Source organism: Saccostrea cucullata, unplaced genomic scaffold (genome assembly GCF_032062105.1).
Source record: "Saccostrea cucullata isolate Sc308-1 unplaced genomic scaffold, CSIRO_AGI_Scuc_v1 ctg751, whole genome shotgun sequence".
NCBI classification, from domain to species: Eukaryota; Metazoa; Mollusca; class Bivalvia; order Ostreida; family Ostreidae; genus Saccostrea; species Saccostrea cuccullata.
Genome location: NW_026918475.1, coordinates 104,005 through 129,492, shown reverse-complemented (window position 1 = coordinate 129,492; position 25,488 = coordinate 104,005). Strand labels below are relative to the sequence as shown.

Genomic DNA, 25,488 nt, shown 5'->3' with positions numbered 1-25,488 from the left:
TAAACAAGCATGCAAAGGGTAAATGAATCTCAATTAGTCTCGTTCACTGAAGACATGCCCAAGTCAGTATTCTGTTCGTGCTGACGTCTGTCACGCCATGCCTAAATGGAAAGCGTAACCGAGTCTGCTTATTTGGGCAATAGTAGTAATTATCTGTGTTGATTTCCAAAATAAGAATGTGGAAAATGTTTGCAGTCCATCGTCACTTGGTGCACTTGAAAATATCTGTAAACTTATAATGCCTGGAACAAGTATAGGACGGAATGTACCGAATAGCGTAGATCAAGTGCTTATAGTTATGACGTAATCTGTATAAAGTATCGGAATAGGAGAATCTCAATGGACAGTGTTTATTTTAGCTAAATTGTTATGATACAAAAGTTTTTCACGTTTGACATTTCTATCACTGTAAAACGATTATTAAAATTCAATCATTGAGACTTTATCGTTTTTTATTGAATTAACTCGAGCAAAATACCCCGTGCAAAATCTCTCGTGTATTAAAAACAAACTCAGTAATACTTTAAAAATTATTTAATCATATACAGACATATTGTTCTTTGGTACTGAACTATGCGAAAAACATGCAATCGTTAATTTTCTGCCATTTCTCACAAATAAACTTGTTTACAAAGTCCAGAAAGTCTCTTTGCCAAATTGAATTGTTCGTCATCCCCGAGTAAGCCTCTAGGCAGTATGTAACACATACATGCTTAAAGTCCATAAAATACTAACATTTTATTAAAATATCGCTGTTTTCTTTTTAAATGATTATGTACTTATTTTCCATATAACAGTATAAAATCTTTAAAAACGTTGACAAGAATCTTCGGAGTCCATCCATTTACAAAGTACACAGATTATCTGATTTGTAAAATAAAATCATGAACAAAACGTCCTCGATATATATAAATCTAATTCAACTATGTACAAGTAGAAGATAAATCTCTTTCTGGACAATATTTTATAAATCTTTTTTTGTAGGAAAAATAGACACTAATTAATGTTCCAAATAGACACTAATTAATGTTCCAACAGAATCAACCAGATAAATGCTGAACAAAACAAAGAGGTATCACGGTTAATAATTTTTATATCACAGCCTTACTTATAAGTTACTGAGAATTTTACTGATTACTCATAGATGGTGAGGTAAGGTTACATATTAAACTCTTCTAATAAGTACACAAATACACATGCACATATCCACATAAAGCAAAGTTTACATAGAGAGGTTTAGGAAGCTCACTTGTACATGTAATTCTTATAAGAGGAGTTTGTGCATGAATTGCAACAAGCTTAAGACTGATTAAAAATATGAAGTCAAAAATACAAAAATATAATTAATACAATTTATATTCTCAATTTCTATATCAAAAATACTTGAACAGTTCAATGAAAAATTAACAAAGATGGACATTTAAACTGATCAGTAAAACAAACGATTCTAGGCCGTCGGAAGGGATGGGGTACTTTAGGTGCGATCTCACTATCCTTAATTAGAAAAACTTTAAAATATAACTTTTAAATTAAAATATTCATAATTCATCTTATTGAGTTAATGCTGTTAGGTTTTTCCTTATATTTAAAAAATGTATACATGTGTAATCTTTGAAAATCCACCAAAATTGTACTCATTAAAAAAAAATTACTTGGGAGATAAGTACTCAGTACTCCTCTAAAACCTATCCGCGTAACCCCTTCCAGAAACCTTCTGAAGGCACAACAATTGATAAACGTGGCGTAGTTCATTGATCACAACTGTATACCCGAATAAAATAAAAACTGTTATATAAATCCAAGTTATCACAGTTTTACTCGTGTAGTTCCTCATACATTTGTTCCTCCTCCTCGGTCATGGGCTTTATCTCCGGGACTTTAGGAGCTCCATGTCGGCTCATTGCCGGGGGAGCGATTTGTGCCTCTAGTTTTCGAATGAATGAAGACTTCCGTGATATTCCTTAAAAAAGCAATAAACAATGTTAAGAATTTCTAGTGTACACCATAATTATAAATTCTCGACGGAGTTGGAGCGGGTTTGGTAATGCGCTTGTTTGTTTCTTTAATGCGGAACAAAGCATCGTCGGAAACCCACGGGTGATCTCGTCTTTGGTTTCCGACGATAATTTGCATCATGGGATCAATGTCGAATGCTACGTTGATTTATAAATACTTGTTTGTTCATTTTTTGCAAGAATGAAGATGCCCTGCTTTATGTTACCCTTAATATATTGTCTATTTTCTTTTTTAAAACATTCTTCTGTTATAAAGCTTTTCATGTATTTTTTTTATTCCATGATAATGATATCAGAAGTATCTTTGCTGTTTCGAAAGAGAACAAAAACAGGTGTATATATTTCCTTTTTCACTCGAAGTCGTGGGGATTCTTCAGTTCTACACTATGAAACCTTTAGTTAAATTTCATGGGGGAAACCTACTGTGAAATCACAAATTTTCCTGGGGTTTAATTTTCGTTATTTCTGAGGTATGAATAGTTCCATGAATTTATTTCCACAACGAAATGCAAAAATTCATATTCATTACTACTCAACATTTTCAAACCACGAAATCAAATCCCCAAAAACCATTTTTCCCCTCAAACCTCGAAATTTTGACCCCACGAAACTATGTGATTTTACAGTAGTTGATTAAATGGAATTTGGCAAGGTCTCAAGATAAAGGAATCAAACTGGTGTGAAAAGACAGAAATAGAAAATATATATGGAGCTTCCGGTTCACCAAATTTCGCCTGGATTCGTCCAAGCAGCATCATTTGTGAACATTCGAGTTTTTTGACAATTATATCTCAAAAAATATGTCTTCAAATTCAAATTATTACGTTATTTTCTTGAGGAAATTTGAATCACACACCAAAGGTCAAAGAAGTGCAAAATGTGCAAACTGTTTACCTAGCGTTTCAAAAACTCTTAAGCAACAAAACCTTCAAGATCAAACAAAATTACAGGTTCAATCACACTAAGACATTATATAAATGTACAGTGATGACATTGTGATTTGTTGTATTGGTTTATCATGCTGCAACTTTTGTAAATGTGCTTTTTCTTAAAGGAAAAGATTTTCCATATATAGAAAATAGAATACAGGTGTCTATAAAACGTTAATATGAGAGATAAAAAATTATCTTTCATTATAGAATTTCTAATTAATATTTTATTACATTTCATGGTTAAAAAGGATATACAGTTCGTATATTACATACATTTAAAAGATTTAGTCTATGTGCAATCTAATCTTAGAAATCATCAAACTATTGCAAAATCTCAAACTACCACTATGATTAATTCTTAGCTACCTTTCTCCTCAATGCTCGTGTTCACATATTCTGGAAAGGTTAAAGGATACCTTACATGATACCCTGATAACCAAACAAGTAAAAAAAAAAACTGCACAGGAAAGTGTAAGTAAAATATTCGTTCTCTATTAGTAAGGTCCAGTAAGTCCTTCAGAAGGCAAGTACTCGGTGCTCCCCCATTAAGCTAAATCATTTTATCATTTTCCAACAGGGGTTGTGAATTTTGCTTTATACGAGGAACATGTACAATAATTTCATTATTTTAGAAAAGTTGATTCTTTTCTTGATAATTACAACATTTTAACTTTTTTAGAATGACATCATCCATGATAATAATGTGATATATATACACAATTATTTTTCTTCATATGCAATACAAAAGTAATATTTGTGCGATATATGGAATTATACACGCGTTTGATTGTTAGCAAACCCAAGGAAGGCTATTTTTATACATATTTTTTGACATACCACATAAAAGACCAGGATCAATTGCTGGCTCACTTAAAGAACGATTTTCTGAAAGCAAAAAGTATAAAGAATCAGCCACACACTATAGAGTATAGAAACAGCGTCCTTACCAACGGAAATTGCATCATGATAGCTGTCCTCTTCTTCTTCTTCATCTGAAGTATTAAACGTTTCAATGTCACTCAAATTACTATATTCCAGGTGTATGACAGGTGCGCTATGCCGTGAAGATGGCATTTTACGATTGTTAGAAATGCGATGGCGATAGTCACTGTTAGTATTTCTGAGTTCTTGAGTTGCGTGATCAGAAGAATGTGTTAGAGAGAAAGACGAAGAAGAACGGAGTTTGTTGTCTATGAAAAGAGAAACAGAGTACAGGATATGGTGCAAAATATGTGAAATGGAATAATGCTCACGTTAATCAAAATTTTTTGGTCCATGAAAACAAAACATTAATAAATGATAAGTTTGTACTTGAATTAATTTGTTTTACATCCATTGCCTTTCTTTTTTTGTATAAGGTTAATTGGCTTTATTTCCATGGATCTAAAGATCTAAAATTTTCATATGGATTTGTTAATTGTATCTCAGAACATAAGTGAAAAGCATTTCAAACTTTGACTCAAAACCTTTAACCTTAAGTCGACTTAATGTTGAAATAACTTTTTCATTTTCCTATAGTATTAAGAACACCACCTGACTGCCCCTACCTTTGCGCGGCTGATACCCTGTAGGTTTCTGCGCAGTGGAGGGCGGAGTTTTCTTCTCAAACCTCTGACGAATGTCCTTGACCGATTGAGCATCCTCATATTCTTTGATTGCTCTAAAATTCAAAAGAAAATCCTGGTGGGTATCATCTTTACACATGATTTTAATAAAAGGATGAGAAAGAGTGATTAAATACGGCCATACTAGTAATTAGTAAAGGAAAAAATTACAATATTAACCAATAAATTTTAAAAACAGGGTAGATCCTCTATCTAATTTATAAAAAATATCAATTTCAAAAATCTAATACATTTATTTGAAAATCCCTAGGTTATTTTAATTGCAATACAGAATGCTGTTAAACATATACAACTAAGATTAATAAGTTAATACAACTCTTAATATGTTATTTTTTCAGATGATTCACTCACGGGTCAGTCTTTTTCTGGACTTCTTTAACTGGACGGAGACCAAGCTGTTGAGGTGTTGGGGTGGAGTTAGAGGAACTGGGACTACAGTACAGAGACATACACACAGTCAGGTTAACTTTTTGGTACCAGTAAGATTTAATAAGGTTTTAATCATAGGGCAAGTGCTATTTTATATACACATTTTAAAGACATTCTTAAAAGTTGTTTTACTGCTCATAATTCCCACCAGATTTTCCTTTATTCTATAGTACAAGTCAAAAAACAGACAATTCCCTCTCTAGACACAATTTTATCAACAGAAGGCAATTATGATAAATACTTGTGTACTAAATAGGTCTAAGTAATGTTTGTTTTGCAAGAAATTAAACTTGTGCAAGGGATGGTTCATGTTCAATAACATTTTCTACAAATTAAAGGTAACAATCACATTTAATTTGTTAAATAAGGTTGAAATGTGGATTACATTGGTTTTTAGAGAACAGTTTTTGTGCATTTTTATGTTCAAGTCCGAAATATTCTCAAACTTACCTTGAAGAACTTGCTTCATACTTTGGTTTGACTTTCACTGGTCTTAGTCCCATCTGAGCAGGTGTGGGGGTATCGGTATCCACAGAACTACGAGGTTCTTCATTAGGGATGGGTGGTAGGGAGGGTAGAGACCTTTTGTCTGACTTGAGAATTGAGACTGGTGTCTGTTGAACAGGACTTGTGGCAGATGAGGAGGGTATTGGGACTGCAGGTGGTGGTGGTGGTGGCGCACAAGGAACCACTGATTGTGGTGGAGGGATGTTTTTGAAAGCTGAATAAAAAAAACAAGTCATAAACTAGATTATCGTTTTTGAAACTCTTCAGGAAGTGCACACCAGAGGAAGATTTCCTGTTTTCTCCTCTAAAAATTGTAGATAAAAGTAAAAATTATCTCCAATTTATTTCTCTCAATGAAAAAGATAAAGAATATAAAGAAAAAATCTCAGAAAAAAAGAGATTCAGATTTTTAAAAAAAATAATTGGATGAACCAATTTAGCTGATAACAAATTGCTTTTGGAGCATGCCTGGTTGGTTGATGTCATCATCTATTTTTGTTGAAAAGAGCTTCAAGGTGGACTTCAGATCAGGGACGGACATGCACCTCTTGTGAAGTGGCTCCTTGCCTTTCAGATCTGAAATTATCCAACATTGATGTGTCAAGCACTGTATCAACTACTATATAGGATTAATCATGTACATTTAAATACAGCGTCCTTAAGGAAGTTTTGATCTAACCGAACTGACTTGAAAAAAAACATCAAAGAATACGGGGATGCTCAATTTGTATAATCTGTCCATTTAAAGTTGAATTTGTATTTAAAACTTAAGTTTATGGCATTAAATTTGTATATTTAGTTGTGCATTTATTTGAATAGTACCGACAAGGCATGTGATTGTGATGTGTACATTATAGTAAGTAGTTGGCAGTATGTAAACTAAAGAAAAGAGGAAACTTTTTCTTTTAAAAATAAGCTTATCTTTTCTTCAGTTAGCTAGAATATAAATATAACTGTTTATATTAGTTTATGTGATTTTTGTGAATGTAATCCATTGAAACATGAAGTTTCTAAATTTTTATTCACGTTATATAATCAATCTATCACCAGATATAATGTTCTTCCTTTCATGTTATTTTTCTGTGAATTTTAAATCAATCCCAAATGTGATGTTGGTTGATACTTTTTTCATTCAAATTTTCATCTACTATAGTGTAGCTTAGCATTTTGCATGTCAAACTTTGATCCTTTTGATTTTTTTTATCTTTATGTTTTAAATTGTACCATAAACCTTAAGGTTAAGTTGCTGAAAGCCACCAAGTGCTCAATTACATTGTAAGTGAAACGATTTTATGAAATTTGTGCACGAGCCTCATGGCTATCACTAAAAAATATAGTACAAAAATGTATACAAAGAAGAGTGCTAAGTCATTTTGAGAAACGTGTATCAGATATTTCATCCTAATATTTGTATATGTAAACTTCCCAGAAGAAATTTCAGGTGAAACTTTACCCCTTGTGATGTTGTTGGAGAAGGAACTAACAGAGCAGGGGCTGGGTGGTGGCGTGTGACCTTTATCTGGGTCTGAGGTCAAAGGTAAACGTGTATTTTTGGATGAAAATTATGTTTTAAAAGAAAAAATCACAAGTATTAAAACAGACATAAACAACTAAAAGGTTCATTTGCATGACATTCTTTTATCATTTTTCTTACCTTTAAATTCGTTTTCATTGTAGTAGGCCTGTGTATCAGGGGTATGAGGGGCAGGGGGTGGTGTAGGAGACGGGGCGCGGGGTTTCTGGAGTGAGGATTTCTGTACTTTACTTTCTGATTAAAAGAAAAAATAGAAAAAATAGTTGTTAAAATTTGATGATAAAAAATAATGTAGGATGTTAACACCAAAAACAAAGTGTTTAACTGAAACAATAACGGACTTCTGCAGGGAGAAGTTCTGTCTCCTATTTTATTCTCTTTATATGTAAACGACTTTGAATTAGAGTTTTTAAAACAAGGAAATGTGCCAGTTGATTTACAAGAATTGAATTTATTTGTTTTAATGTATGCAGATGATATGGTTATTTTCCTCAATAGATGAGCTTCAAAGAATGCTAAATACACTATATGATTATTCTACGTAGTGTTAATATATCGAAAACAAAAATTGTTATTTTTAGAAACGGAGGTAAAATACGTAAGGAAGAAAAATGGCATTTAAATGGTGAACCAATTGAAATTGTTGACCAATTTATATATCTCGGTGTACTTTTGAATTATAATGGAAAATTTAATAATACACAAAAACAGTTGGCAATCCAGGGTAGAAAAGCAATGTTTTCAATGAAATCAAAAATCAACCAAATGTATTTAAATACTGAGACAATGTTTTCACTTTTTGATACTTATGTTGCAAGCATATTGAATTACGGTTGTGAAATATGGGGTGGACATAATGCTGGTGAAATTGAAAAAGTGCACTTGGACTTTATTAAATATGTTTTAGGTGTTAGAAGGAGCACAAATACTGCCATGATTTATGTTGAAACTGGTAGACTGCCTATGAAAATTGTTCGCATTTTTCGCATTTTTAAATTTTGGTTCAAGCTGTTAAAAACTGACAATTGTAAAAATGTGTTATAATATTTGTTCACTTTTGAAAAAATATAAAACAAAAACTTTATGAGCATACAGGATTTATCTGGCTTGAACAAGACAAAGAAATGATTTATAAACAATTTCCTGTAATCAAACAAAGAATAACAGATAATTTCATACAAAATCTCATGGCAGAAATTAATTGTTCAACAAAATGTATTTTTTACAGACACATTGTAGATTATCTAACCTTGCAATATTATTTAAGAAAGTCAATACCTAATCTTTATAAAAAACAAATAAGTAGAATTAGGATGTCTTCTCATAACCTTGCAATTGAAACTGGTAGGCATAGAAATATTGTGAAGGAATTAAGATTTTGTGAATTTTGTAAAAATACCATAGAAGATGAATTTCATTTTGTTTTAATTTGTCCCCTATACAAGGACTTGAGAAGTAAATATATTAAAAGTTACTACTGGAAAAAACCATATTCAAACTAGTTCAATTATTAAGTGTACAAAACTTTTCTGAGCTTTGTAATTTAGGTAAATTTCTGCAAAATATTTATTAACATTTATTATGTGTTTCAAAGTTTTTATATCTAATGTATAGACGCGCCACTTCAAGTTTCATTATAGGCGCTGTTTTCTTCATGTATTGATACCATACCATACCGATTTGTTTTTTCTCAATTATATTTGTATTAAATTGTGATGATACGTATGTATTAAGCAATAAAGAATAATAAAACTGCATCAAAGCAGACCTTTATTGAGAAAAAGATTACTAATACCTGGTGCATTGTAGTAGACGGATTCTCGGTGAGGCGCAGGCGGATCAAACTCGGGTGGGGAGGGGGTTCCTTTAAGAAAAGCGAGTTGTATAAATATATAATTAAGATATATCACTTTTAAAAAATCAAAATTGACTACAAATTTACTAAAGTAAACTAGCACACAACGACGTGCCATGTTGGAAAATATTGCTTTCTTCATGAGTGAAATTCGTTATATCCGTTGTATTTAATTTATTTTAAAGTCAAGGGGAATGAAAAACAACACTTCGTTATAAGCAACAATTCATTATAAGTGTGTTCGCTATGAGCGTGATTTACTGTATTCTGTATAAAATATTATCAAGGAAATGAAGAAAACAATCTTCTGATTTTGTTCTATCAATTTTTAATTATAATTTCAAAATAATCGCCGAAATATGGCCGAGATGTTGCCGACTCGGAGTTGAACAGATACAATCGATCAATCAAAATAAAACTTTAAAAGATACTTTTACAATAAAAGATATTTTGAAAATAAAATAAAAGTAAATGTTCATTACATATATATAAAAATAAATTTTCTTAAGCAATTATTTGTAATGAATTGTTAATTTGCATCTGAATATGTCATATATTTTTTTCCGTTAGTAAGGCATTTCACACAATAGAAAATTAAAAAAACATAACTAGCTGATATACAAGAACAAGAAGTAACACATATTTTTGCAGGTTTAGTTTAGATCAGTGTACATAAATAATTATGACAATACTCTCTTTCTCAAGATTATACTTTTAGTAAACGAAGACAAATTGTAGGATAAATAATATACTATTTGAATGTAAATAAATATTATATTCTGTGGTCTATTTAAATGTAAGTATATGTGTCATAGAAAACTTTATACATAAACTACTCGAAAAATTGCAAATCATGAGGCATGCATTAAGCTATTCATTTCCCAGTGAACTCACGCTGTGACCGTCTACTAGTTTTATGTGTAAATGAAGTCCTTGTCGTGCCAAAATGCTGAACAGCTAATTTAATATCAAAAAAAGGAAAAAATCAGTGATAAAATACATGGATTATAAATTATATATTATATACTGATTATAAATCAGTATATAATAAAAATAAGAGGAAAATAAAAATTGGATAATATTAACATACATATATGCATTAATAACTACATTTAAAAATCCCATTTAGAATGCAAGGCAGAGTTTAAACTTCCAAAAAAGACTGACGTTGGAAATATCGTGTAGTGTGTATCAATATATTTACATCCACTGAATATTTTCTCCTTTATCTCTTAAGAAAACCCATTGCGTTAATCAATGCATGAACTACAGTAGGCATGTCACCTGTACAGATTTCTTGATCAGTGGCTGTTCCATCAATGAAACGTATAAAGACGTTCGCATCATTAATACAATAATTAATCTTTTTAATCCTACTTTAAAGGATTATTTAAACAGATATAAATATAAACAATAAAATGTTTTTCTTTGTTTGATATTACTGGAATTAACGGTCGCAGCTACTGCAGAAAAAAATTACATAACCCGCTTACTCGGGTTATGTATTTTTTCTGCAACAGCTGCTTCCGTTAATTCCAGTAATAACAAACAAACTAAAGCATTTTATTGTTTAAAAATTGTTTAATAGTTCGACGAATAATTCGATACTTGTACTTTCTTCAATCAAACCAGTGAAACCACTTCGTAAAGAAAACAAAATTTCATGTCTTAGTCTTCAAATGAAGGGAAGGAAATACGAATGCTACGTTTTAGTCTCTTAAAAACTGAAAGTGATAAGAAAACCATGTTTTAGACTCCCAATGAAGTGAAAAGAAAAGTAATACAGTTACAAGTACTAGTACTCTAATGAAATGAAAAAAGGAATACCATGTTTTAGACTCCAAAGGAAATGAAAAGGAAAGTAATACAATTACAAATACTCTAATGGAATGAAGGAGATATGAATACCATGTTTTAGTTTCCAAATAAAAAAAATACAATACAGGAATACCATATTCAAGTCCCCTTATGAAATAAAAGAGATAAAAATGTAGGAAAACCACCATTGGTCTCCCAGTGAAACGAAAGGGCTCGGAATAACAAGTCTTATTCTCCAACTGAAATGAAAAGGGAAGGAATACTATGTTTTAAAACTCCAAATAGAAATGATAGGAAAGAAATACCATGTTTTAAAACTCCAAATGAAATGATAAGAAAGGAATACCATGTTTTGCCAATGAAATTTGACTGATAGGAATACAATTATAAGTCTCATCATAAAATAAAGGAGAAATGAATGTCCTATGTTAGTCTCAAAATAGAATAAAGAAGGTGTAATCTTTAATTAAATGAATGAAATAGGAAAATCATGTTTTAGTCTTCAAATGAAATATATGAGATAACGCACAGAATTCAAACTCAAAATTCCATTAAACAATATTTAATTGGAGTAGAGCAAACACAGACCCAAAACAGCAGATGTAGGATCATTTAAATTGTCATCACCTTCAGATAGTGAAGGTATATTGTTGCATAATTAAGGGAAGTTGACGACTGAAAAGTTTAAGTCATCACATTTATCGTAGAGCTTGGTTGTTAGGTTACCATAAACGTCTATTTGAAGTAAAATGATGTGTCAAACACTGTGGTATCTTTTATTTCAAGCTCACCGGGATTTAGATATAAGAATAACATGCTCAAGTCTTTTCATGAAATGACAGTCTCGGTAATACTATGTTTTAAGACACCTAATAAAAAAGTAGATGCTAGTGAGAGTAATATGTTTAATTTTCAAAATGAAATGAAGGAGATACGAATATCACGTTTTAGTCCCCAGGTTATAAAATGAACGAGATATGGATGTAGTAGGACAACCATGATAAATCTCCTAATGAAACGACAGGGCTTAGAATATCGTGTTTTAGTCTCCTCATGAAATGAAAAGGAAAGAAATACCGTGTTTAAACTCCAAATGAAAGGATAAGAAAGAAATAACGTGTTTTAGTCTACTAATGATATTTAACGTATATAGTACAATTATATTTTCCTAATAAAATGAGGGAGATAGGAATATCATGTGAAGTCTTCAAATGAAATAAAGGAGATACTGTACATGTAAGACTACTATGTTCCATGTTTTAGTCACTCAATGAAATGAAGAATATAGGAATACGGAATACCATGTTTTAGTCATCCAATGAAATGAAGAATATAGGAATACGGAATGCCTTGTTTTAGTCTCAAAATGAAATGAAGGCGAAAGAATATCATGCTCATGTTTTCAAATGAAATAAAGGAGATATGAATATTGTTTTTGAGTCTCGTCATGAAAGGAAGAATATAAGAATACCATGTTTTATCCCCCAAATGAAATGAATGAGATAGGAATACCATATTTAGTCCTGTTATGAAATAAAGGAGATAGGAATATAGAAATATACCATTTTTTAGTCAAACTTTTGTGAAATGAAGGAGATAGGACTGACAATTTGAAAATCTAATAATTATACTGTAGATGTTAGGAATTATCAACCCGTCATCTACATTCAAAGTTATCTCAAACTCGATGTAGCCGAATTAAACATATGGATTCAAATAAAGAATAAAATACATAAGAAAAAGTGGTTGGGGCTTCTGATTCACTTCTACATAACCGTGTATTAGAGATATTTTTTCCAAAATACCGAAATTAAACTGTAATTTTTTTTATCTATAACCCATTTGCCGTTTTTTTCTTTACATTATCGACACCCCTTTCAATTCGCCCTCGCTTTTCCTTTTCAAACTGAGGTAATTCAAATAATAATCATATCGACTTGACAGAATCTCGTTCTGAATGTTGTAATCCTAGATCTTACCGATATGTTTATTTTTGAAGGAACCTTGACAAATATAAGATTTAATTGATTATTACAAAGCTATACTTTTTTCTTTGAATTTTCCAACGAAATTGGGGAATCCTTTGGGAATGTTTCGGGTTTAAGAAGAGTGCATTCTCAGGTACAATTCTTAAACTCACTTTTTCTTTCATATTTAGCTTTCTCCTTTTTCAGGATTCCGGGGTTGAATGTTTTGGATGGCCTCGACATCGGCTCCTCATAATCTAATGATAAAACAACGTTGACCGTGTTTAGTATTTAAAGAAATAAGGTTAAAATAATAGTTTTTGCAAAAAATACGATATTTTGAAGAGCATACGATAAGTCCTTTATTACACTGTAGTGTTAAACCAAAAACCAAAGCCAGAAGCAAAAATAAAATTAATGCATCATCAAATGCGATTAATTACTTATGAGAAAAATTAAAAAAAATTAAATCAAATATAAATCCCAAGCCAAACAGTAAGGAAACATTAATGGGTAAAAGTGTTTTGAAGAACTAATTTTAACACCTGGCTGGTTAGTTTACCTGGTAAAGGTTCTGGGAGCTCTCTGGCTGTATTTGGAAGCTCTGAAAGATAATGACATTCCCTTCCAAGAAATGCTATATTATGCACACAAATTAACATGAAAGAGGTGCGTATTTAATATGTAAGTTTCCTTACTTGACCATGTAAATATGTAACCATTGAAAGAATTGAAAAAAATTACAGGCAATTGCTTAATATAGACTTGTTTTGCTGATTTTAATTTCTATATCCATGCCATCTGTCAGAAAATCTGACTAGGTTTAACTTTAGATATGCATATAAACTCTTACTATGAAAAGATTGAATATATCAAAATTGAAAATATATATCATTGGTTCACAAGTTTTTATAAAGATTCATTATAGAAGAAAAACGTGGTGTCTTGAAAACAGTATTTTTTTCTCAATATTACTGAAAAATAAAGAATCGTATTTTATCCTTTTATCCATGACACCTAAGCCGGACGTAAATCCTGTACCTCTTTCTATTTTTTTGAGGTGGTAGGGGTTTGCATCATCTACTGTCAGTCCCAGGTCGGACAGGTTATTGGTCCTCATTGGGAGCGTACTGTTATACCCCGCAATAAACCGAAACGTGTTCATCACCCCAGTCAGATTCTTCTGGGGCTCGTGCTTAATAAAAAAATGATTAAAATGATAATTTCCTTTAAAATCAAGACTTCTTTCTCTTTCTGCACTCTTCTTCTTTTCAACCATTATATGATCGCAGTTATATAGTTTACTAAATATATGTACTTATACCATATATGTTTAATTATCTTTACAGAATTGACAAAAATGTATGAAAACTCACATCATTCTCTACTTTGATTCTATATCCTCGGTCGATTCGTTCAACCTCAAAATGTTCTATTTTCACCTCGCTAGAAAGAAAATGATCATAGATAACATAGTATTTATTCTAATGAGAAAGCGAGGCTGCAAGTGTGCAAGAAAAGAATGCATTCATGATAAAATGATTTCCCCCGATATCAAAAACTCGGGAATATTAAGTACACTTTTACCTTGGCCAAAACTTTTGAACAGTCGGTGAGAGGTTATGTCTTCAATTTCATTGAATTTCTTCCTATTAGGGATTGAAGACCTTAAAGACTCGAATTATACTCTTTGTACAATCTTGTGTATTTCTTGTGACAAGACCTTTCCTTGGGTATGAATAAAAGTTTTTGGCCTTTTGGCCTTGACTTGGAGTTTCCCTTACTTTTTTGATTAGAAATATAGAAATATTAAATTCACAGAATAAAGAAAGAACTTGAAAGATTTTGATCCAAAAAATCAATTTCAAGACTTCTGATTTTGTTTGTATTTTTCTGAACTGGTGTCACAGGCACTTGTTTCGGGAATAAACTTTAACCCGTAGTATAATAATGCCACAGAATAATAAGATTATTTAAGAATAAAAACCAAAAGAAGAGTCTTATTAACAGGATGGGGTTTCATTTACCCGTCCATTTTTCCTATTTTACTGATGACGTAACTTCCACTGGTTTTCTGCGATGAACTTTCCCTCATTAGAGTATTACCATATCGACCACCGTTAACCAGTACTTTCTCTGCAAAATCTCTCGTGCAATTTGGGTAAAACCAACTGCAAATATAAATTGATAAATTAACTTGTTAGTGGAAAAATTTCCAAAAAAAGATGTATGCACTTCTTCCTCAAAAATAAATGTGTCCGATTACGTTTTTGAGGTTTATGAACGTACCTTGGTACTTCGTCATCCATTTTTGGATCATTCGTGAACTTATGTCTCTGCAATAACAAGAGAATTGCAAAATACCTTTCATCACAACAAATTGTTTTTTTATTTTGTATCTTTCTCTAATTTTTACCATTGTGGGTCCTCCGCCCCCGCCACTGATCGTGTCTCTGGAGCCAGAAGATGAGGACCGCTGGGATCTGTAGGATTTAGGGTACCTGCTGGTATTGTCAATCCCACTGTCCTCTGATGGAGACATTGAGATCCTTTTCTGGAGTGCTTGGTGACCAGATCCGCCCCCTATAGAAGGAGACCCACCCTCAGCTACCTTATTAGCTTCTTGGTGGAGGAATGCGTTTAATTTAGCCTCGATCTCCTCAATCTGACTTTCCATCAAGTCCAGGTCTTTGGGAACAGTGCCCTGGATCCACAAAAAAGTGTAAGGTAATGTTTTGTAATAATATATAATGGCTGAATGAAAGACCCTCTAAGACAACTATTCTAATGCAAAACCTCACATCCTATGGCTAAGACGTTTATCTTTATGTCTCAGAAGGTAATCATTGTATACATACCTTAGACAGACCGATGATATAGGCCCTCCACATTTCTCTCTCAACTTTCTTTCTGCTCTGTAAACATAAAGCTAAATTAGTATTGTCATTTCAGGTCCAAATGTGGAGTACTAGTAGTATAATGATTTGCAAAATAAATCATAACCTGTACAATAAGGTTCACAGAACTCTGTAAGGTTTGATTGATAGATTGATTGTCTTGGTTTTTACCCAGATTAGACGATACCACATTTTTTTTTCTTTCATTTTCACAAGTAACGGATTTCATCCATCCATAAAAGGATGTTGTTTTTATCTGTTTAAAGCAGGTCATACAATTCTAAAAAATTCAATACATGTACATCGTTTCAGGTGGGTTCAGTTTTCCATGTGTAAGCATCCGGTTTACCTTTTCGAAGAAAATGAAAATTTCATTAAAGTAATCTACCTCCAGGAAAAGTTATATATAAATTTCTATTTGTTGATGTTTCTCAGGTGGTTTATTCAAAGGACAGCGTTCTATGTGGTTTAGTACTAATAGCCCAGGAATTCGAAGAACTGTGGAGTCGTATGTTAGCGGATCTACCTACACCATTAATGTGATATCTAGCAATTTTACATTCACGAACAGTCAACCTCTGAGTTGATAGAACAAAAGTCGACTGTCAATTACTCTGCCCTTTAACCATTTTTCATTCGGGTTGGAAAACGATTAATCTTGGACTTCAATAGAATATCATTACTTCCTGGATTATTTTTACAAAGTTACCCCCTCGATCATCTGTACAGGTTTAAGGAGGATCTAGTTACCAACGTTTGAGATGTTTGTAACGTATACGTAACCTACACGGTAGACAAGTTTCATGGAATAAAATACAAATAATTTTCAATGTGTACAGTAAAGTTCAAAACTTTTTTCAAGCTTGAAACTCATTGTTGCAAAGGTCTTCTTTTACATACAAATAAAGCATAAAAAGGTATAGGGATTCATAGCAAATATAGATATGAGCAATTTATGAGGTTCGAAGAATTAAATGACTCTCTCTCTCTCTCTCTCTCTAAGATACTTTGTAGAGAATTGACACGCACGTTCATTGTATCGGAATACTCACCTTAAATCTGTTAGCTCTTTTACATCTGTCCAGACCCAGGGTGTACAGCTCAAACTTGTAGCCATCTCTCTCACTGTCTCCATATTTATATTCCGTGTTATTGTCAATGTTTAAACTACCCAACACCTGAAGAAAATAATTGAATATTCAGAGAGAAAAAAATCAAATAATTTGCTACAGACAAACTTTTATTCGCAGTTTCTTTAATTCGTTATTAATAGTCGGAAATCTGACTGTGACAATACTAAGGCGACTGAACTTTACATATATCGTAATTATATGCACAATGAAATAAATGGTTTGAGGCAGAAGATACTCAGTTATTTCTCAAACTTGGAAAAGTTGGTATTTTATTCATAATAGGATTACAGGATTACATCGCAAAGACCTGATATTTCAATTTAAAAGACTGAAAATTCATTCAGGTCCTTCTAACAAGAAACAGATTTGGGCTCAAAATTAAGTTAGAATTTCGCTCAATTTCGGAGTATATATTTCTCGCATTTGTGAACTTTTTTTTCTTGATTGACCAGAAATGCCCTTTGACCTCATTGTGTGATTCAGACTATATTATCTTTACATCTACTAAATATTTTCCTTTATTTCTTATGAAGACTTTTGTCAATAATCAGTGCATAAATGATATATACTGAGCAAGTCACGTTCACTTGAACAATGAATGTTCCATCAGTTATATGTATGCATACAATGACATATTCATCTATAATACAATATTTAACATATTTAATTTTACTTTAAATGGTTTTTTTCATACAAATGTAAATAAAAACAATAAAATGTTTTCCTGTGGTTGTTAGTACGGGAATTATTTAACGTCGCAGCTATTGCAGAAAAAAAAATACATACCGCACTTTGAAAAATTGCGCACTTATAAGTTTTAATTTTCCAAGTGGTTCTTGGAACCAACTAAAGGCATGTGAAAAATTAAAGATTTTTAGGGATTCGTTTGTTCTCGTAAATGGTATAAAAATGGGTCTTTTAGACATAATGGAGGAATGATTGTTTAATTTTTATTTTGTCCTGTCTTTTATAAGTTCGGTAGATGTAGAGGTCGATAAGTGACCTAAATAACCGCATTTTTCTTAGTGAAAACTGAAAAGGGAGCAATTATGATTTTTTCCGTACCTTGAAAATTCTCTCTCTCTCTCTCTCTCTCAACCTATCAATTTACAAGAATCATATCGTATTTCAAATTTCATTAAAAGGCTAGACATATCATATTGCATGTTTTGCTTACCCTGTTAATGCCATTTATCCGAATAATCATTGTGGATACATTTCGAATTTTTGCTTTATACATATTTTTTCAAAGTGCGTTTAAGTGTCTTAATGGTAAAAATGTTGTTGTGCACTTTTCTCGTACTTTGACAAAAATTCAAGAGTGTTTAGTCTCCAATTTAACGCACTTTGAAATGATTTTGTCCAAATTGTAAATGATGCATTTTGAAAAAAAAAATAAAGTAATTTTTTGAAAGTACATTGCCACAAACCCCCCACACTATATGGAGTAGAGAGGAATTTAGAAATTTAACTTTTTAATAGATATACCAAAAGATTTTTTGTATACTCAGAAAACATGATTTTTGAAATTGGATTTCAGTTTTCCTTTGCGCGTTCTCAGGTAAATTATCATGCCCCCCCCCCCGTGTGTCTAACCTATAAGCTTTGTTGGGAAAATCGTTTATATTTGTGTTTGAAATTATTGCACTTAATAACGGATTCTCTGTATTTGTAATGGTTACTAATCAGCAGATATCACGTATAACACTGTTATTTGTACGCTGGAAATAGTAATAAAAGTTTTGATATTTCTATTATCAGTTTTAACTTACGTGTACGAAAATGTAACGCTACTATTGTGTAACATTTTATGTGGGAAAATATTATATTTACGTGTATTATTTTAATGTGCTAATTTGATAATAGATCAGAAGTACATACACTGATGCTTTGTTTAATTGACTAGAACTTAACAACTACAACAAAAATACATAACGTGCATGACTGAAAATCAAGTAAATGTATTCCAGTTAATACTTTTATTTAAATTCTTATATCATTTGGCAAAAAATGAAAAATGAAATGAAAAACTTCAGCTGTCATTCGATATAAAATACATTTAGTAAAATGCCGATCATTTGGAAATGAAGATACATGTACTTGTAATTTTTCAGTGCAATTTTATTCAAATCAAAGACACGATACACGTATAAAAATTGAAACTCTACTGGTATGGCATTTACGTAATGTTGATTTAATAATAACTATAACAACGATTAAATAAACAATACTTGATCACATTGATAAGGATCCAATGAGTGATTATCATAACCACTTACAGTGTCCTCATTCCTCTTATCTCGGTCTTTAAAAATGTGGATAGTTCTGTCCTTCAAGACGCACCATAATCTCTCGTACCCGCGGCCCTTCAATAAAAACAGAAAAAAATATATAATCCTAATATAAAGGCAATAATCAGTTTCATACCCCCTACTTCGTAATAAAGACAACCGTGGCATGAGGAAGTTTTGAAAACTCTTATGAAGAACCGATTTAATATCTTTAGTTTAAGGTTATCTATTTAAATCTTGAAGATATGAGTAAAATCGATTAGGATAGATTTGAATTTAAAAAAAAACCAAACAATATCATAATGTAATTTTAATAACTTTTTGCAATGCATTAATTATTATAAAATTTTAAAGCATATATGGCGTGTTTTTGATAAAAAACTAAAATTAAAAAGATCTTTCTATTGGATTTGATACTTTATAAAAAACTTTACTGTAAATTACACAATTTAAATCAATCGCTTTTCTTAGAGTTTTTAAACTTGTGTTTACAAGACACATTTAAAGTCAATTTAACATTTATTAATTTAAATTAATATATAGAAAAATTATGTAAATCAAGTAATATATACGGTTTTGAAAAATACTCATGTACATACATGTACATGTAGATCTATGCAGGCCAAGAGGGAGGGGCGAGGGGAGGGCGGTCAGGATCAGAAACAGATTTAGTCAAAATTTCAAATGTCTGAATACTTCAGTATACTTTCAAGATTGAAAAAAATATTTTAATTTTGATCTATCTGACTTGTACAATTTTAAATATCATGAAACATTCAGCACGTAAGCTGTATATATACATCATAAAAAACTGTTAAGTACACAAGTTTGTTTCATGATATACTAGTAATTGTGGCATTGTCCTTAGAAATTTCATTTTTGTTAAATTTATGCGGTAAGTAACCTAAGAATAAATTTTTTTTATATCCTCTCGAATTAATAAGGACCCTTCCAAAGTGATAGGTAAAACAATCTAATTCAGAGAATTTGTGTGCCCCGTTTAAGGAAAAAAAGCATGCCCGGAACTTTCGGTACCAAAAATACTATATTACCTGAACTAAAGGCTCAAGTGAGCCTTTCTGATCACATTATCTCTGTAGTCCGTCTGTCTGTCTATAAAATTTTCTTCTTCAGAACCACTTGGCCAATTTTAACCAAACTTCATACGAAGCATCTTTTGGTGAAGAGGATTCAAAATTCAATCAAAGGGCCACGTCCTCATTCAAGGGGAGATACAGCTCTAATTCAGAAATAGTGAAAATTTGGTGACATGTTATAAAAATCTTCTCAAGAACCACTGTGCCAGGAAATATGAAATTACATGTATGTCAAAATAACCCCAGGTAGTGTGAATTAAAGTTTGTTCTTGACCACCGGGGATAGGGCGTGGCCACTAGAGACGATAAGAGTTTTATATATATAGAAATATATAGGGAAAATCTATAATCACCGGGTTGGAGGGTGGACGGAGTGGGCGGGAAGAGGGACCACAATGTTAGTTCAAAATTAAAGGGTAAAAATGTCTCTGTTAGTCAAAGAAATATGCTAGTATCCTTAGTTAATTTTGATTCAAGTTTGTTCAAATCATACCCCGTCCCTTTTAAGGATAGGATAAGACCATGCATTTATGGATTAAAACTTTTCAATATTGAACTGATTTTTGCTTTTTTTCCTAGCCACAGTGCTCATGTGAGCTATTCGGCAACAAAAAGTAGGGGCTTTCAATGGATATTTTCTGTAGTTAAAATTTATGTTTTGAAAAGGGGGGGGGGGGGCTCACTAAATACCTGCCTCCTTTAACCAACTTTTCTTATTTGTATCACAAACTATATCGTCCAAAAAACTTTTTAAACCGTAATCTCTGTTTAACTATTGATATACAAGTAATTTATAGCTACTGATAACATGATTGTGTGATTTTTTAAACACAGTGAAACATGCATTGCCTATCACTTGCTGCCTTCACGATCCCTGGCTTCTAAGAATTGGCAAAATTTCAAAGTTATGACAGACAAATTATTCTTCCTGGTCCCAGGATCCTTTGAACTTGAGCAATTCTTACATGTTATAAAATTAAATGTCAGGATTGTGTAATGCCTGTTACCAACATAAGTCATTGACGGAGTTAAATATTTGTGCATATTTTATTGTTGTGGTCAGAGGTATTGCTAAAATTAAAAAAAAATTCAAAAAAGGTTTGTATATGCCAATCATCAGAGAAATCTAGGTTGTTTTATAAATTTAAGTGATCATACTGATTATGAATGAAGATTGAAAGTCTTGGTGAAATTTATAGAGACCTAGGGATCGAGATCACACCAAGTGAAGAATAGCACAGAAAGAGAGAAAGGGGGGGGTATCTCGGGTAAATACACTTTGCATGAATTAGAAATAGTACGGGTATATTTAATAAAACACATTTTGAAGACACATTAAAAAAATATTTATAGCCTGAAAACAGGGAGACTGAAAGGTTATCTTCACCCGATGGAATTTCAGAAACAAGAACAGTATTGGTAAAAACGAGCTAGAAGAAAATAAAGTTTATTAATTGTACGTATTTCTAAGTATATGTTGGTAAACTTTTCCCGAGTACCATGAGATTTGGTGCCGAGCGAAGCGAGGGACCAAATCGAATGGCGAGGGAAAAGTTTAACAACATACTTAGTACATGCTTCACACGAGAAATTAAGCCCTTTGTGTATCGGTCTATTTAATTAAACATCTTTGTGTGTTTCTTATTATTTAATCAAGATAAGGATAGTTTGACCCTGACTGTTGCCATTTTGTAAAGGTCCAGATGTGATAATTATACCCTCAGGGTAATATCTACCTGTCAGGTGACGGTCTACAGTGAGTAGTTTTCAAACACAATACAGGTTCATTTCTATAAATTCAAAAATCTCTGTATGAAGATAGTCATGTCATTTTGATGGATTTAAGTCAGGAGCATTTTATTTTTAGGAGATTATTAAATATTTGTGTTTGTTGGTAAAATTGATAATTTTCTCCTGAAAGCAAAGAATTCCACAGAAATTGAAAAGCGGAACAGTTGGATATACATGTGCAAAAAATAATGAATTTGAACTTCTTAAAACAATCATATTTAGACTTTTTGCTGTTTCCCATATCTGTTTAATTGGAATAAAAGAATTAATTAAATAGTAAGTAAAATTTTACTGCTCTCTCTTCTCAATGCGATAATTCTGATTAAAGTACCAATGTCAATGTTAAATCCTAAATATTCAATCAATTACTAGACATTTCTTAATTTTCTCTTTTACTTTTGATTTTTTAAAATCTTTTTTTTTCATGTTTTAATTTTGACTAATGTTGAATAATTCAGGAAGAAAAGGGAAAGAGAAAGGGATCTTTCATCGTGTACAAATTTATGTAACCATGTAGATTTTTGTGACTATGTAGCACATCAGGGTTATTTTCATTGTCTGGTGACCTTTGTGTCCATGATTGTAATGACATATTGGTAATGATTTGCTCAATAATTATGCACACAATGGCAGAATCATCCAACCATGAAGCTTGGGCTTGGGGTGTACCAAGTGATTTGGTATAAAACATGTAAGATCATCGTAATGCTTCTTTTCCTTCATGAATAAATGCTTTTCACTATATACAGAAAATTAATCCGTATATCCCATTTGGTAAATAAGATTCTTTGCATTTCAATAACAAAGCACTACGTTCACTGGAAGTGGACACAATATGTTGGACGTTTAGTTCGGGTCGGATAAACACCAGATTAACAGTGGGACATCTAGTTTAAAGTCCATTATTTTCTGATACAAAATGACCCCTTAACTCTTGATCGTGCTGTCATGTGTGTGAATTTCACCCAAAATAATGATCATCCTACACTAAGATGGGTCTCCGCCTTGGTGGCGAGTTGTGGAGGCAGGCGAGAAAATGAGCCGGGTTTCTGTCCCACCCGGCTACCCGAGACTTGGCACAATTTAGGTAACCAATCCTCCTGGTACGAAACAGATACAAGGGTACCTAACTTGGTGCATTCTACTGTAATAACTGCTTCATATTTATCACATCATAGTGTAAATTTGATTTATATTTGAAGAAAAAAAAATTGCATCATATCTCACATTTTAATAGCTGTATAGGTTATATTACGAGAAAAGAAACAGCAAAAAATGCGAACTCCAGCTTTTCATAAAACAATTATTCTAAAGATATAACAACACAGACATTGATTCTATGAACATTCAAACACGCTCTTATGTTAAAAACATGCAAGTAGTAGTTGCATTTATCATAATTAATCATGCGCTTTTATTCATGAAGTTTTGACGAAACTTCTTTGCGTTGACATACACTTATGTTTATGCCAATAAAAAATTACGTTCATTTGAAATTGTCAACTGTTTTTAGTAAACTTAAATTTAGATTTTACTAACTTAAATCATGTGCACAAACTGCTGATAACATAGTATCAAAGTCGCCACGGGTTGATCTTCAACTTTTATCATACTGTCATCGATAAATAAAAACTTTCTCTTTATAGTCTGTATAATCCAACATATTGTTTAAATTACCTGTTTTCCTTTATGTTCTAAATATCCTTCACAAAATCGCCAGCTGCCATCAACATTGGCCATTGTATTTGGAGTATAAGAAATACACAAATTTTACATCTCACCCGACGATTGAAAAAAAATAAAGCTCACTGAATCAGTCGACAGTTTACCTGAACTACACTTTACCTGTCAGACTGAAACTCCAAATAAATTCCCCAATGTTCTAAAATTAGAAAAAGGAAGTTTAAAACTTTAAATGTAAATCTTGAGACCTGATCTGAAATCTACAGGTAGACTTGCTTCTATTCAAATTGATATCACACTTTGTAGATAGAGGTGCCAATGACTCGTGTTTACAAATACATCTATAATTTTAGTTTATTGGAAAAACATAGGCGTTCTTAATAGAAAAAAATGAACCTGTTCAGAGCGTAAACGCATTCATAATTCACTTTGCCTTTTACAAAAGTGAGAAATGGTGAAATACGACATAATGTTCAATATATATTTTGTTCCCTTACATAAATCTAGAGACAGGACAAATGGCCAAAATTAATGGCTTCCAAGGGCAAATTCAGTGAGAAAAGGACCCACCATCTTTTTTCTTAATTATACGTTTTTGTAAAATCGAAAGTATAACAGGCAATCCTCGGCAGAGAATGTTCCCTATACAACTCGGTTACCTTATAGATCCCATCGCCCTCGATAGGAGTTACTGAATTTTTTTTCAAAAATATGTGCTTTAAATACTGTATATACAATGGATATATCTCAGGTATGTAGATCGCGCGGGGGGGGGGGGGGAAGCTCCTTCCCCACTTTTTTCTGAGTATAGTAGTTACTTTAGATGCTGGTTCCCCCGCCCCCATCATACATGTACTCATATTTTGAAGATGCCACCCACCCACTTTTAAAACCGTTGCTAATGGTCTGTATCTAAAAATACATTTTTTAAACATTTTCGTTTGCTATTTATGTCCGAAGTACTTATCTAAGAAGATGGATCGAGTGGAAATGTCTTTTTGTCCTAAACAAGAGAAGAAAATAAATTAAAATTAGTAAAATTTGAATTTTGAAAGTTTTCAACATGTATTATAAATTATCCAAACAAACTATAAAATATGTTTGATAAGTAAACAGAAAAAAAAGTTGTCTGCGTTCATTTTATGATTATGGAAACTGGCATACTCCGAATAGTTTGTTATAGTAGTTTGACGAACATGAATCATTTGCATTGTTTGACAGTTTTGTACACTATATCTAAATCCACAGTCTTGGGGGTTATTCCACCCCCACTCCCCAAATAAATTAATAAAAGGGGACTCGTAACTTTGTGTTTTGTATATAAAATTTCAATAAGTGTACATGTATTTGTCATAAAAATAGTAGTTAAACTACTGTACAAAATACTATTATAAAGATAGAGACAAAGAGATAATTTTTAAACATTACATGTATCTAGAACCTCAAACACGTACGTCAAAAAATATTTTGTTTAAGATTTGAAGTTTATGGACAGTTCATGGGTAGAACGAATTTTAATTTAAATAATTTGATTTGATTTCAGAATAAAACAGTTTTGGAGTTTCTTTTTTTAAATTCATTTATTTAATTTATTTTTAGTCGACTTGAAAACGCTCTTGCCACAGTATGTCGTGAAATTCTACCAGATATTCTCAGTCTTGATTAAAAAAAAACTCGTCTTCTCAAGAACAACATGGTCGTGATTAGTCATATAACGGAAGCATTCTCAACTTAGTGTAGATTAAAATTTGTCAAAATTATGACCCCTCGGGGAGGGGGGGTAGGGTCACTGGTTGGGGCTACCATGGCAATCGTAGTCTGAAATATCTGTCGTTTTCAAAAAAAATTAGCGATTTTCATTTTGATTTTCATGGCAGTCAAATATCAAAATCGTTAAAAACAATAAAGCCTGGA

At 31.9% G+C, this 25,488-nt stretch overlaps 1 protein-coding gene across 5 annotated transcripts; it reads right to left on the bottom strand.

Moving 5' to 3' along the window:
- Positions 1-1,016: 1,016 nt before the first annotated feature.
- Positions 1,017-23,755, bottom strand: LOC134266731 (serine/arginine repetitive matrix protein 1-like). Of its 5 annotated transcripts, none has more exons than XM_062748987.1 (20): positions 23,569-23,755; positions 18,992-19,078; positions 16,632-16,757; positions 15,541-15,597; positions 15,099-15,386; positions 14,972-15,018; positions 14,710-14,853; positions 14,059-14,128; positions 13,724-13,877; positions 13,245-13,286; positions 12,856-12,939; positions 9,792-9,854; positions 8,838-8,906; positions 7,163-7,276; positions 5,977-6,084; positions 5,452-5,722; positions 4,924-5,004; positions 4,486-4,607; positions 3,895-3,927; positions 1,017-1,960 (listed from the first exon to the last, which is right to left on the bottom strand). In XM_062748987.1, exons 1-20 carry the CDS (start codon positions 23,629-23,631, stop codon positions 1,815-1,817), a joined length of 2,169 nt encoding a protein of 722 aa, XP_062604971.1. In that variant the 5' UTR covers positions 23,632-23,755; the 3' UTR covers positions 1,017-1,814. The 5 variants fall into 5 exon arrangements, with proteins under 5 accessions (XP_062604971.1, XP_062604941.1, XP_062604963.1 ...); XM_062748957.1 differs by having other exon boundaries at positions 3,895-4,137; positions 4,495-4,607; XM_062748979.1 differs by lacking the exon at positions 3,895-3,927 and adding an exon at positions 3,785-3,832 and having other exon boundaries at positions 4,495-4,607.
- Positions 23,756-25,488: the final 1,733 nt, after the last annotated feature.